The following is a 14,914-nucleotide window of genomic DNA, read 5'->3' as shown; positions in this document are numbered from 1 at the left end:
AACAGGCATATGCTTGTTCACATGACCTGATTATTACAATATTGTAATGGACCGATGACAATCCTTATGTTTAAATTATTTCTTAACTGAACCAGCCTGGCATCATGGTGTGGAGTGCATTGTCCAACAAAAGTTTTGTCAGACCAGTTTTCTTTGATGGAATTGTGGATGGGGCAAATTATCTAGAAAGAAAGGAATTGTGGATGGGGCAGTAAGGGAAGGTGATCATGTTGGCCAACATGATCATCTAATGTAACACCAATGAACTTCTTTTTTTGGGATGTCAGAAAGAACAAAGTTTACGAGAGAAATCCCCACACAGTAGATAACTTAAAAAAGTACACTTAGTTCATTAGCAGATAAGGTTATGTGTTGTATTCTGTATCATATTGTTATGGGAAGGTTTGAAACATGTTGCAGTGTAGAAGAAAGTAGATTTCAGCATTTCTGAGATTAAAGCGTGTTAAAAAAATTAAGTGAAGTATTAGATAAATGTGTATTTACAGTATTGAACAAATATGATTGTAACACATATGTATGTGACAAATATGTATACAAATATATATTTGTATATATACATTTATATACAAATATATATATATATATACATGTACAGTAAAATACATACTTAATAAGTGTAGGCTGCTTTGGCCCACTCAGTACAATTGCAGAGTGAAGGTATCATTGCCAAGTTAAATATCGTTACGTTTTAATATAGGTTTGAATTGTGTATTTGAAAACGGTGAACAAAGTAGCAGAAGATTGTTTTTTCCTTAGCTTCTCCAGTAAACTTAGAATGGATTGCTTTATATTTTGAGGAACAGCTGTGCCATTTTCAAGAGCGGGCGATGGTGTTTCATGTTGCGTAGATTGTCCACATTTGTGTAGTTAAGGCGTTGAACACATAAAGTTAATGCCGCTTTTTAATTATTTTTTTTGGATTGAATTCACTTTTTTTTTTGAAGAATTTGAGTGATAATTTTATTTTAAGTAATTGTGAAATTTTTTAAAAGATTCTAATTTGTCGCTGGAAATCAAATTGTGATGTTACACTTGCCTACAGTGTGAACAACGATGACCATTTTAAAATCTGTTGTCTGATTGTTTTACAGTGGTTTTGTGGATTTATTAAAATTGAAAGTTCTGTAATTTCAGTTTATATTTAACATCGTCATTTAAGATGGTTCCTGTGATGCTGCTTAACACAGGTTTTCCGATATAAGTAAATATTTTATTAATTTAAACGCTTTGCTCCCTGAGTTGAAGTGAATCGGTCAATTAAATTCAGTTTACATTCTTTGTGTAAAACAAAATGATTGTTATTTACATTTTATTTATTCATCCGATTATTTACATTTTTTTATTTTTGCTCCTCACAATCGATCCATCATCATTTTTGTATATTAAGCGATTAGTTATTTTAATTTAGCTATTATAATCTTATTATTTGAGATTATTCATATTCAGTTTATCTAAATTGAGTTAGCTTTTAACTATTTCAACATTCTTTTGTTTTACGTATAGAGTGGATGTTCTGTCACTATATAAAGCCAAACAAGATGCTTGATTCTTTTGTGTGCGTTTACAACTCCTTTTGTGTAATTAAAAATATCATTCGTACATCTAAAGAGATGTATAATTGACTGAATATAATGAAATGTAGGGTGATTTTTAGATGCAAAAGAAATAAAGTTATATCGTGTTAAAAACTTTATCTGAAAAAAAAATCCAAAATAGATAAATTTTTTATTTGTAAGAAAAATGGCTTTATATCTTACAGAAGCTTTTGTAATCAATGTCATAACTGTTTTTTATGTTTTGGCTTTGATTTTTTTTTGACATTGATGAGCAATTTTGATTTATTAGTAGCTGTTAATATTATATAGCACATTTAGATATTTTGAATCGCCCTCTTCCTTCTTAAATATGCCTATCATTTCAACTGCTTTATGTTAATTAACTGCTAATTTTGAATTAACTATATAAACCAAGAATACTGTAGGTTGTTTTCAAAAAAAAAAGTGTGCAACACACTTTACAGTTCAGCGAGGGAATTTTTAACTCGTAAGAATCATATATATTCCCTATCGCCATAAATTTCAGTATAATATTTTGCGTTGCAACTTTGATTCAAATTCGTTGTGATATTTATGTAACAGTTTGTACACAAGTAATAGTTCTACACTGTGGGTTGAGTATAAGTGTCACTCGTGAGGTGATCGCTATGTAAGTAAGGTTTTGCTTTGGGTATGTTAAAACTGCGAATCAGCATATAAACGTCGGATTTATAATTGATGCGTAATCAATGGTATTTTAATTGACGATTAAAATTTCTTTATCATCATTTTTGTTATGTAATGATATTATTGCTATGTAAGTTGTTTTACATATTTAATATTTATGTGTACATTTAAACGCGTAGCTGTATCTTAGATATATTACTCAGAATTAATTGATAAGATTTACCTTTTTTAAATTTTCCAAAATCATATTAAAAATTCGTAAATTAAACTGTCGGAGGATAAAGTGTTTATTAGTCGTAAATTAAATTTGAAATTACAAAATGTATCGTAGTTAAAATATATTGTTCGGATGCGATTGTCGGGTACCGTGTTGGTGGATACGGATCTGTGTGTGGTACGCCTGAGGGTTCAGCGTTTGCGTAAGTGTGTAGTTAGAATAAATTAAGAATCCGTCGATTATGTCGCATCGATGCATTACTGAAAACAACTGCGGGCAGAAAACAGTTATCAAAATCTTACTTACGAGAATTAGCTTTTAGAAAAATTGAAATATCTATCTAGGTAGTTTTTACTTTTCGGAATTCTATTTTTTAAGCAAGTTTATGTTCATTAACTTCAATAAGCAAAAGTAAAAATTTCGATAAAAAATACAGTAATTCAAACTCGCTTGAAGCAGTAAAAGTACAGAATGATGTTGCTCTTTCTGTTTGGATTGCTTGTAGCAAAGTTTTTATTATTTATTTATTTTTTATTGAATTTTAGGTTTTTCCCTTTTCTGTTTACTATACAAATCAAAAGAAAATAAACAAATATATAATTTGATTTTCACAAAATCCATTTTTTTTTTTTTTTGTAAAATCAAATAACATATTTGTTTATTTTTTTTTGTCAAAATGGATTGTCATTAAGTAATAATGGTTTCATCCATCAATTACGTAGCGTGTGGGTGTATGCACGATAAGGATTTGAAATATTTTTTGTATGGCTTCATTATTACTGCTTAGTTAAGGATTTTTAATGTATATTTATGAGCCGTCTCAAATTAGTCTGATATTCAAAGTATTTTTGCGAAAAAGAATATTAACTGAAAATTTTGAGTTTTCTAACTAATTAAATAAGTATAATAAAAAATAAATAGAAATAGAATAACTAAGAATGATATAAGAAAGAATAAGCCGTTCTCCGTGGCTGAGTGGTAGCGTCTCAGCCTTTCATCCGGAGATTTTGTTTTCGAATCCCGGTCAGGTTTGGCATTTTTCATACGCTACAAATTTTTAATTTCATAGGGCAAAATGACCAAAGTAGTCGAACCAGTCATCTCAAAAAAAAAAGAAAGAATTAGATAAACACAAGGAAAAATAAATAAATATATTCCTTGTTCCAGATAGCCTTAGTGTATGCTCGGCAGTAGTTATTGTTTCTTTTTTTTATTTCTATAAAAATATAATGTAATATTCTTTTACGTTTTTTCGATTCTTTTAATATTTTTTTCAGATCATATTTAAAATAAAATAAAACCAATTTGAAATAGCGGCCTATCAATTATTAAATAATAGTTAATTTTTCTTTAAATTTCGGCTCTTCAAATTAAGTCGACGCAAATTAGAGTTATTAATTTATAGTGTAAATTTTTCCCTTCTAAATTATATGTTTAAATCGCTGCAGTTTAGTCTTTTATGTGTAATCCAGTAGAAAAATAAATTTTTGTTTCAAATTATTGTTTTTGAATTTTTTTGATTGTACTATTATCAGGTTATTTCGTCGTTCGAAAAAAAATGGCCATTACGTTATAACTTTTTGTTGTTTTCTAATTTTCCTTTCTTTAATTACACGTCGATATTTTTTGTTAAAATACATCTTAAACGCAAAAAAATTACACAAAATTATTATGCAGAAGTTTTTTAAATAATTTCAATTCTTTTCATATTTTCTTTTAAAAAAAATAAAATTTTCCTACTTTAAATTTTGAAAAACTGATCGTTATGATTTTCTTCAAACAGGTATTTATTACCTTCGGTGAAGGGGGGGGGGGGGTAAGATTGCATTAAATTGGAAAAAGAGGTGAGGTTGTTATAGCCGAAATAACATTTCAAATCTTTACCAGTGCACTTTAGCAAAAAAATTGTTTAATCGAGATCATAAATTACTAGAAATGTTTGTTTAATATTCACCTCACTCCCTGAAAAATGACTTAAAATTTATATATTAAAATATATACATGTATTAAAATTTATATATATTTAGTTATATCTTGCTTGAGATGATATAACTTGGGAGTTATGTATAGATATACGAGGCATATTCATAAAGTGCTGTTTGGTCGTTAAACAAAATTAACTCGTGAGAAAAGGTTTTTACTTACAGTTTACTACCTATCTACTTCACTTTTCAACATAATCGCCATTCAGTTCTAAGCGCTTATCGTAAAACTGCATCAGTGTCTTTAACCCCTCTGCATAGAAGTTCGCCGCCTGGAAGTGAACCGGCTGACAACGGCAGTGTTGAGTTCCTCGTCGTTTTCAAACCGTTGTCCACCGAGCCACTTTTCCAAATGCAAAAAGAGGAAGTAGTCGGCAGGTGCAAGGTCGGGACTATATGGTGGGTGGTCAAAGGGTTCCCAACGAAAATATTGAATCTTCTTCTTGGTTAAGGCAGCGGTGTGAGGACGCGCGTTTTCATGAAGAAGGATTACGCCGGACGACAGTTTCCCGCGTTGTAGATTTTAAATTGCATGTCCCAGTTTGGTGAGCGTTTCGCAGTACATGTCAGCTGTAATTGTTGATCTACGTTCCGTGAAATTAACCAAAATGACGCCCTTTTCGTCCCAAAAAACGGTAGCTAACATTTTTCGATTCGAGTACGGAGATTACTTAAACTTTTTCGGTTTTAGGGAACTTGAATGGCGCCACTGCATTGACTGTTGTTTCGATTCTGCGTCGGTGTAGGATATCCACGTTTCGTCGCCCGTAACAATGTGGGAAAACAAATCCTCTCCATCTTGTCGATAGCGCTCCAAAAACGCTAGTTCACTGCACATCCTTTGCTCTTTGTGTTGGTCGGTGAGCATTTTCGGTACCCACTTTGCACACAATTTGTGATATCCGTGATTTTCTGTGACAATCTTGTAGATAGATGCGTGCAACATGCGGAATTCATCAGCGAGAGCATTAATCGTCAATCGTCGATCACATCGTTGTTTTCGGTTCATTTGTTCAAACATTTCGTCGGTTTGAATACTGGGCCTGCCACTTCGCTATTCGTCATGTACATTTGTGCGGCCGTTTTTAAAGTCTCGACACCATTGTCTAACCTTTCCTTCACTCATTACTGTAGGCCCATACACTAAACAGATATAAATATAATCAAACGTAGATTAAAAATAAATATAATCAAAAGAATTCTTAATTTTGATTATTGTTTTTCAATAAAAAGGAATTATTTTATTATTAAAAGACACAAATAGAGCTTAAAGTGATTGAATTGCCGGCTTTTTCTTATTTCTTTTTAATAATGATCGGCCCACCAAAAACGATATACTTATAAAAAAACCGTTCATATGAAACGACGGCAGGGGCGAGAAGTCTGCTGTGTTGATTAAAGTATGGAAAATAAACAATACTGAGAAACGTTATATATAGAGACTGATACTAAGCATGAGCATGTGGAACGGAGTTTCTGCGTGTGTAACCTGGAATGCGGACATAAGTATTATGAACCCAAAAATCCGTTTTGGAACTCCGGAAGGTGGAGGTAGAATTCACCGGTGCTGAGTAGGGTATAAAAGAGACTTCCACCTTAAATTTAAGAAAGATTTAAAATTTACTCACTACAACAATGGTTGCGTGTGAAAAAAACTTTCACGTGTTTAGCATACATGCCCCATTTTCTTACAGTTCCAGCAACATTTTGGTCATCCCTTGCCGTAAGGGTTGGTCATATCAAAAATTGTTTCAGGCAAACGTTTTAGGTAATGTTTGGAGAACAAACTACCACTTTAAACCGATTCTATACGGTGCCTATTAAGGGAGGTATGATTTTTTTTTGTCATCGAAACCCCATTTTTCCCACCCCCTGGGCCAATGGTTGGTGATATCAAAAAACTTTACTTCGAAAGGTTTTAGACCTTTATCCTAAGAATAGTAGGATCTAAACGAATTCGATACTTTACTTAATAAGAACGTTATAGCGATTTTTTTTTTCGAAAAAGCCCCCCTCCCATTTCCATTCCCCATAGTCCGATTTTGTCCATTACCTAACTCGACCTAGATATTAGGTCTTTTTATTTTATGTATCAATTTGAAAGTGATTAGCGCAAAATTACGCTATCGTGTCCATAAGAAAGTGATATATATATATATATATATATATATATATATATATATATATATATATATATATATATATAAACACTTTTGAACTGACAGTGGTTTTGGGGTCTGGGGGATGTAAAACGCGAAGATATATCGAAATGTTCCAGAAGTCGAATCATGGCACCTATTAAAATAGGTAACTTTCTTATGAAATCCACCTAAAAACCGGATGGAAATTTTCCGGATGTTAATGTTCGTGGGTGTGTTCGGTATTGGCCCTAAACCATCTTATATATCCAGAACTACTGGGCCGATTTTGACCAAAATTTGTCAGATTACTTAAATTTTCAACAGAAGGTCAAGGGGGGATACTGTAGAGGAAGGTCACCGTCGATATCTCGAGATTTCGCCTAATTAAGGTCATATTTTTCTTAGGCACATTTGTTAACAATTAAAGAATAACAATATTGGAAAAAAAACATTTTGCAAAATCATATCCCCACTCCAAAAAATGCTGTTATAGTCGTCTGCTATGTTGTGACGTCACAGGTGAGCTGTAGAATAAAATAAATGAATAATATTTAAATTGTAAAAAAGTAACTCGGTCTGACCAGGTTTCGAACTCGATTACCCGGTCGACTCGGTACCTGGTGCATTAAGCGTCGCGGCTACACCAGTGTGCCTACCGTACAAGCAAAATTTGTTGTATGTAAGTTGTGAAATTATATTAGTTTAGTTAGCGCTGACCGTCGCTGCTAGAACCGCGACACCCGCGTGCATTAAATACGGTATGGTCGCGCGCTTTCATTAAATAGTCTCATTAATTTAAATAAACGAAAAAAATATTATATTTAAATGATTAATATTTTAAATTAAGTTGTGAGTAAGCCGTTCATCAGAAACTACTGTGTTATCAGCTTTTTTTGAATGTTTATAGAAAAATATTTAAATATTAGAATGACATTGACTTTGTTTCATTATGCTGTAACAATTTACTAAGTAACGATGACAGCAATCGCTTTGATGGACAGTCAGTTTTACTTTTAAAAGTTTTTTCATAAGCTATTTGTTATAAAGTTAACGAGATCGTCAAAAGAACTTTCTTTACAAAATGAAAAAGTAAGGCTTCGTTCATAGTAAGGCTTAAGTATACAAATCAAATCAGGGACTTCCTCCTTTTTTAAATCTATTTATAAAAAGCGATTAAATGTACTTTCTTTAAGTCTTAAAAAAAACGAATTTCTCTATCTCATTTGAGTATATGTAGGATATTAAAAAGAGTCAGAAAAAATCTTGCGCAACGGAGTGTGAATTCGTATTACCGGAAACTTATTTAAAATAGGTATCCCTTTGTCTTTCAGTTTTATTCACGTCATATCGTTATCAAGGGCGAGTCCTGGAAGTAATCTTGAAGGGATGCTTTAAAAGCAGCAACCCTTTTTTAAACTAGATTGCGGCTAGGCGGTAAGGAAGGGTTATGTGGACTGCATGTGTGTTCGTTCATTCTCCGGAGGATTTTATTGAAATCTTTTTCTATCGTAGCATAACCGTTTTTAAGCACAACGTGCTCAAAAACCGTATTTGTTTTAACCGAATAAATAATAAAATGTCAATACAGATAATATTTTTTGGTATTATTAGAATAAAATATCCGCTTAAAAACACTACAGTCCAACGGTACTTAATTTAAATTTCCATGTACACAGAAACTAGTACAAAATTAGTTTTTTACTAATTACCTTCTCTTTCGCCCTTCTAGCGTGTTTTTGGACAGATTTGGCAATCAAAGAGCCCCCCCTGCTTTCCGCCATCTTCTGATCGCTACTGAAAAAACAATAAATCACTTTCATATTCCTTCCACCAAAACTAGAAAAGGGAACGAACAAGGAACGTTTCATACACACGGAATAAAAAAAAAACTACCTTCCACCAGCACGCCAGGGTCGGTACTGCGGTAGCGACAGTGCTCTCTTTCCGTTGCAGTTTCGCGTGCAGGTTCCTTTGTGCGGATTCGCACAACAGCCAAACACCACGCCGTTGGAACTGTGATACGCACAGTTCCATACAACATTTTTTGGATCTTTTTCATAACTGGGGGATGGCTGCTGACATAAAGTTAAGGATTATATATATTGTACAAGTATAAAGAAAAATGGACTCGTTAAAGTAAATGTTATCGATAATATCAAGTGGAAAGGGCGTGCTGCAGTTTCACAGTGCCTATACGCGAGCCACTGACTTCCAGTAAATTTCATTAACATTCACGATCCTTTCTAATACTATCATCAGCTGTTATGCAAAATTAATATTGCACTACAACTTTCCTCGGTCTACAGTTTCTGGGTAACGGCTAGTTCTTTTTTAGATAAGTAAGTCCCCCCCTCTCTCTCTCACTCTGTAGTTAAAAAAACAGAACTTCACCTTATCTTTTATCAGCCTACCTGTGGAAAAATTACGCTTAAATTAATATTTTATTGGATTTATGAAGAGGTGTTTAATTTATAAATATTACTTAAGTCTTATTGTCGGTTCAAAAATTGTATCCGATGAATGGCGATTATACGTATAATGGAATTTAGAATTCGCCTCAAAACTACGATCTGTTAATAGTAGAACAATTTAAAAGATTTTTTTTTGATCCGAAAATTCGGTGAGGGGAGTTCTGTTGGTAAGGTATCGGACGTAGTTCGTAACAAGCTACGGTGCAAACGTAGGATTATTAATTCGTACGTACACGAATTCATGTAGTGTAAGCGCTAAAAAAATGCACGAATAGATCCTGAAAGCGTACGTATCGGTCAAGTCTCCGTGTATTGATTGATCTTCGGCTTTATAAATAGATATGTATGGGGCCGGAACAGCGTTCCGACATTTTTTCCCCAAGTCGAGATGTGTTCCATTACTTTTATAATCTTGGAAAGATTTTTTTTTGAAGCTGGAAAAATTATTGTTTACATTCTGCGCACCTTTTACTTGAAAGAAATAATTGTTACAAAGTTCCCCAACTTCTATATATATTATGTATTGTATTGTAGGCCATTTCTTTTCTTATGTTATGATGATCTTTCGGTTTTATTTTTTTTTGGAATAAGGAACTGCAGTAATATTTTCGCAAAGATTATACGGCTAATCATCAAGTCGGAATAATTTCAAGGGGCCTAGTATCAACTAGAAGAATATTTTTGTACTGTTTTTATTTTTCACGCGGCTTCAGTATCGATCAGTGACCTGATCTTGACGCGGTAAGGCTCAGATATCCTACAACCGATGAACGGTTCGGGTTTATTTCAATTCTTTTTTTAATGCTCGCTTCGAAGTTAATAGCTCCCCCAGAAATTTGACAAAGGGTTGAAAAATGTGCCCGATGTTTAAAGTCTGTTTTAAAACAGAGTCGTGACTTTTACACAACAGCTAATGGCAAAAATACACCCTTTTTTTTCGGGGCACTTCCGATCCGCTAGACTGTCGTCCAGGTTTTCGGTTCCTTCTCGACACTTTCTACACGTTGAATATTTCGCGGTCTACGAACGAAATAGGCGGAAACAAAAAGCCCTGTTGCTGAAAACGGACGAAACGAGTAGGCGTTTCTGACGTTAAGATGCCTGTCTTTAAGAGTTCGAATTGTTATTGATTTTCAAAGCAAATCTGCAGATTTTTGTTCAATGCTTTTTTATAATAATTTTCCCCGCTTATATTTCATCAATCGTCGAACGTTAGAAACACATTCGTGTGATTTTTTTTTCTTTCTTTTTTAATTCTAAAATCGACCGATATCGCAAATTGTTGGTGGTTGAAAGAAAAATTGGTATTTAATCTTTGTTCTCGAAATTACGTTACGATTGCGACATTTATACTCTGTAGTATTTAAGTATTACGGGTATAATTCGACAGAATATGTCTTTGTGTTGCATTTTTGTACTTAATGAAGTACGTCATAATCTGAATTGGAGTTATGTTGTTGATATTTTCAGAAGAATTTACCTTTCGACATCGGTTTAAAAGGATTTATATTTTTTAAATGTTCCTTTAATAAATTAAAACATCAGAAAATGTTCCGATTAATTTATATGTAATTAAATTACTTTCTTTTAACAAAACCGATATAGTGATGCGGTTTACATCCTTGTACTACGTACAAGTAGGTATTATAATAGCGAAAAATTTCGGTTTTCAGATTTCAACGGAAATATCCATTTTGACCATCTCTGAATACATTTTGAATAATTTCGGCGTGACGTTTGTACGTATGTATGTATCTCGCATAACTCAAAAACGATTAGCTGTAGGATGTTGTACTATTGGTTTTAGGTTGTAATATCTAGTTTTGCACCCCCCCCCCCCCCTACTTATTGCAATCGACTGAACCAAAAGTGTCCAAAAAAGCCCAAAATCCACAACAATTTGGATTTTTGACTTTTTCTTAACTGCAGTAATAAGCCTCCTTTGAGAGCTTTTCAACGATATATCATAAGCGGTACTTATTTTCATCGGTTCCAGAGTTATAGCCAAATAAAATTTTAATTAATAAAATATTTGGATCTTACAAGGGGAAAGCGCATCGGCTCAAATCAGAATACGTTTCCTTCTTTTTTAACTTTTTTTAAAAAATTTAAATATTTTGATTTATTAATTATTATTAACTTTTGATTGTAGAAAAATCTTTACGATAAATAATAATACAATACAATAAAAAAAAAAAAAAAAATGAAAAAATCAGCAGTTATTAGTGAAATAAAATTATATGTACTTTTAAAAATGTGTATATGTAATTTATTAGGCGTACAAGGAATTTATGTGATGTCCACATCAAAATTTTAAAATAATATTAAAATTAATTCAGAATTCTCAAATTCTCGATTAAAGTTAGGAAAAACAAAATTAATTTCGAAAATCAGTTACGAGAATTTTCAGACGCCTTCTAAATCTATATTTTACTTCTAATGGCTTTACATATTTATTATTATTTTTTAGATTTAAATTTCTTTTATTATTTATTTTGTACTTTGTTATGGTGTTCCCATCAAAGTTTTTCAATGATTTCCCTTAATCCCTCCAGGGAAAGCATTTTAATTCCGTAGTTCAATTACGACGTGATCTCATACCGTGTATAATTATGTACCGATCAGAACAACAAATCTATTTGATACACTGAGATTTACGCCAATAGAACATAATCTTCCTCTATTTTTCGCCGTATTACGCATTTTCTTCGTCGTGGAAGGCGTTATGTCGGTAAACGTTTCTTGTAACGTATCGTATTCAAATTAATATACAGAATAATTAATCGTTCTGAATTACCGATTATTCGGCTCCGTTCCGTGTTAACCGACGGGTATGTTTATAAGTTTGTAAAAATTATTATCCGGTCTCCGTTTTCGTTCCGGCAAGACTGTACTTATATATTTCGAAATAAGAAAGGGAGTACAGTATGTAGTGGAGGGGTAATTTTTTCAGAAGGGGTCTACATCGTAGTACTTAAACCGAAAGGGAACGAGCGTGAGGGAGGGGTGATATCCCCTCTTATATTTTATTCTGGCTACACCTGGTGTGTCTTTTCGCCCGTACATCGTTTCATTTCCCTGCTCGGTCGGTGCAGTGGTAGTTACGGGTTCGTGTATACAGGGGGTCGGTTGTTTTATGGGTTTTTTTTTTTTTTTTTTTAACTTGCGGTGTCGATAGTGTAAAGTGTAATAATTAGCGGTTAAAAGTGTACGTGGCACCTTACTCGTGGGAATGATCTCGTATTTTTCCCCGTCACCATCCGATACGGATTGCTACCGTGAAGTGTAAGTCGCTATAGTGATAAATATATGTCAATAGTAATAATTATATGGTAGACTAAAATTTACAATTGCACCAAACGTTTTTAAAGTAATTTTATTGTGGCATTTTTTTTGCTGTGCTTCTTTATCATTTTTTATCTTTTAAACATTAATTTTTCCTGTCCGTTCGAAGACGATGAAGCAATCTCTCCTTCAAAAAAAAAAAACAAAAAACTATCTCCTTCCAAATGGCGTAATTCATTTGAAGAAATTAGTTTTTTTCTGTTATCTAGAACTCCAGAAATGATTTCGAGACTTTTTTTTATTCTGATCACTAATAAACTAATCTAATTTACGTTTGAATAAGTTTTTTTTTTATATATATATAAATCACTTTTTGGATCCTCCGTTCACAGCCGTAAATATACTTTAGTATTAATCTTTGTGTGTTTCTAGTTATTTATTTTAATTTTTAAGACATTTTTCTAGTTTTTCTTTGTAAAATTTTGTAGAAAAAGATAAGACCTTGTGATAAGATTTTTTTTATTGTGAATTTTTTATTTAAGGAATCTTAAATACGCGTCGATCTTTACTTTTATACTTTTAATATATCGACACGTTTTCCTTTTTTTGTAAAAAGATTTGCGTTTATTTTTAATAAAACATTTCTCAAATATGAAACGAAAATTTTATTCTTCACGATGCGGTCCTTGTTTTTAACCCACCTTTCGTTCCTCCCTCACCCCTGCTATTTAGGGCCTCACGCCCATACTTCCGGGAAATAGCGATCGATGAAACTTGTGACGTTTGCCTAATTATTGAAATAATAATTTATATATACGAAAAGGTTTACGTTCAAATAGTAAATTCAATTCACCTAATTTACTATTCGACGTTTGGTACACGAAGGCCTACTATTGTGTCGTACTAATTTTTGTTTATTTGTTTGAGTAAAGTCCGTTTCTTTATAACTCATCATAGCGAGTCAAGTAATAACGTGATTAATTTAATATTATTATTAATTTATTTATGAATTCTCTTTAAATTTATAATAAAAATTTATCTATGTTTTTTAACGATTAGATAAGAAACTCTGCGTATATAATTTTTAGTAACCGTGAATCCGCACACGTTTACCTTACAGTATGATACTCATTTTTCATACGCGTGATTTTCAGCACTATTGAATGCTGTGAAAATTCGGTAAGCATGTTAAAGCTTATTAACTTATTATTTTATCCTGTATTTATTAAATGATTTTATAGACGTAATAAAAGTGTAAGAATAAAAAAAAAAGTTAAAAAATTACCCCGTTCCTGTCTTGTTACAACTTGTTCTGATTTATAGTATTTTCGGCAAAAATTTCACCTAGCCGAAATTAGAGAACATTGAAAATCAACAAATTTTTCCGGACGGTGCTAAAAAATCAGCTTCTTTATTATGGATGTTATTATTTTTTTTTTCTGTTTAGCCTCCGGGAATTACCGTTCAGGTATTACTTCACGGGATAATATGTATGAGTGCAAATGAAGTGTAGTCTTGTACAGTCTCAGGTCGACCATTCCTCAGATGTGTGGTTAATTGAAACGCAAGCACCAAAGAACACCGGTATCCACGATCTAGTATTCAAATCCGTATAAAAGTAAATATTACGGGTGTTAAAAAAAAGAATAAAGAATTATGTTAGAATTTAATAAAGTTCGGGACGAGTAAAATAGATGATAATGAAGAAATCGCCGTTTATCGGTACGTCCAGGGCGCTGATGCCACAAAAAAATAAGAATTTTCATCGAGTACAATCTAGAAACCTTTTGCTATTGTTATTTAATATATTACTGTTTTATTTATTATCAGTTCTGTTACAGTTTCATTTTCAATGTGTAAATAAAGTTTCGTTGTGTTAACTTTTGTTTGTCTCTTGATAGAAATGATAGTTGTGTAATATAAATTATTATTATGTGTAATGGTGTAATATTCATGCAGGTAACAATGCTTTACCTACGAAAGCTGCTGTTATCAGTTATGAGATTGGAAATAGTTATCCGTGAGTAACAAAACGAAAATTCTTACGTTTTTGCTATGTCTCAGATCGTCATCACTCGGCGATAATATTAATTTAAAAATAAAGTTTTGTTACGACAAGTCGTACCAAATTTTTTAATAAAACATTTCTGTTGTCTTCGCAACTTCCTCAGCGTCTGACGCAGTTGTTTCACATCGGCATCTCAGCTTATATTACTGCTGCAGTTTGGTTTTCTTTTATATATTTATATATATATATATATATATATATTGTTAGACAAATAATATAAAATAAGGGTACTTACGTATTAACGCCACCGCAGCTACAGCTTTATTTAAAATTGAGTATTTATTTTATTGAGTCTCTTTATTAATTTTAAGAAATGGTTATTTATATTTATTTATTTTATAAATATAATTTAACCAAACTTAACCTATGCTCGCTTCGCTGGTTAACCTTAACACCATAATTTTTTGAGTATTTATTTAACAAATTCCGTAATTATTGCAATTATTTATTATTTAAATAACAATAATTACTGAATTTATTAAATAAATACTCAAAAAATTACGGTGC

At 32.2% G+C, this 14,914-nt stretch overlaps 1 protein-coding gene across 4 annotated transcripts in view; it reads left to right on the top strand.

Moving 5' to 3' along the window:
• Myb (proto-oncogene like protein Myb) overlaps positions 1-14,914 on the top strand; it is a 176,870-nt gene that overhangs the window by 4,391 nt on the left and 157,565 nt on the right. For 2 of the 4 annotated variants that reach the window (XM_075359435.1, XM_075359438.1), the window contains exon 1: positions 12,223-12,339. The exons of 1 other annotated variant lie outside the window; for it this stretch is intronic. In XM_075359435.1, coding sequence (XP_075215550.1) covers positions 12,287-12,339 — 53 coding nt within the window. In that variant the 5' untranslated portion in view covers positions 12,223-12,286. Of the gene's footprint in view, positions 1-2,234; positions 2,374-12,222; positions 12,340-14,914 lie in introns of those variants that run through there. One more of the 4 variants, XM_075359437.1, reaches the window with a different exon arrangement.

This window comes from Lycorma delicatula, chromosome 3 (assembly GCF_047948215.1).
Source record: "Lycorma delicatula isolate Av1 chromosome 3, ASM4794821v1, whole genome shotgun sequence".
NCBI lineage: Eukaryota > Metazoa > Arthropoda > Insecta > Hemiptera > Fulgoridae > Lycorma > Lycorma delicatula.
The sequence above is the reverse complement of the archived record's forward strand: the minus strand, read 5'-3'. Positions and strand labels throughout refer to the sequence as shown.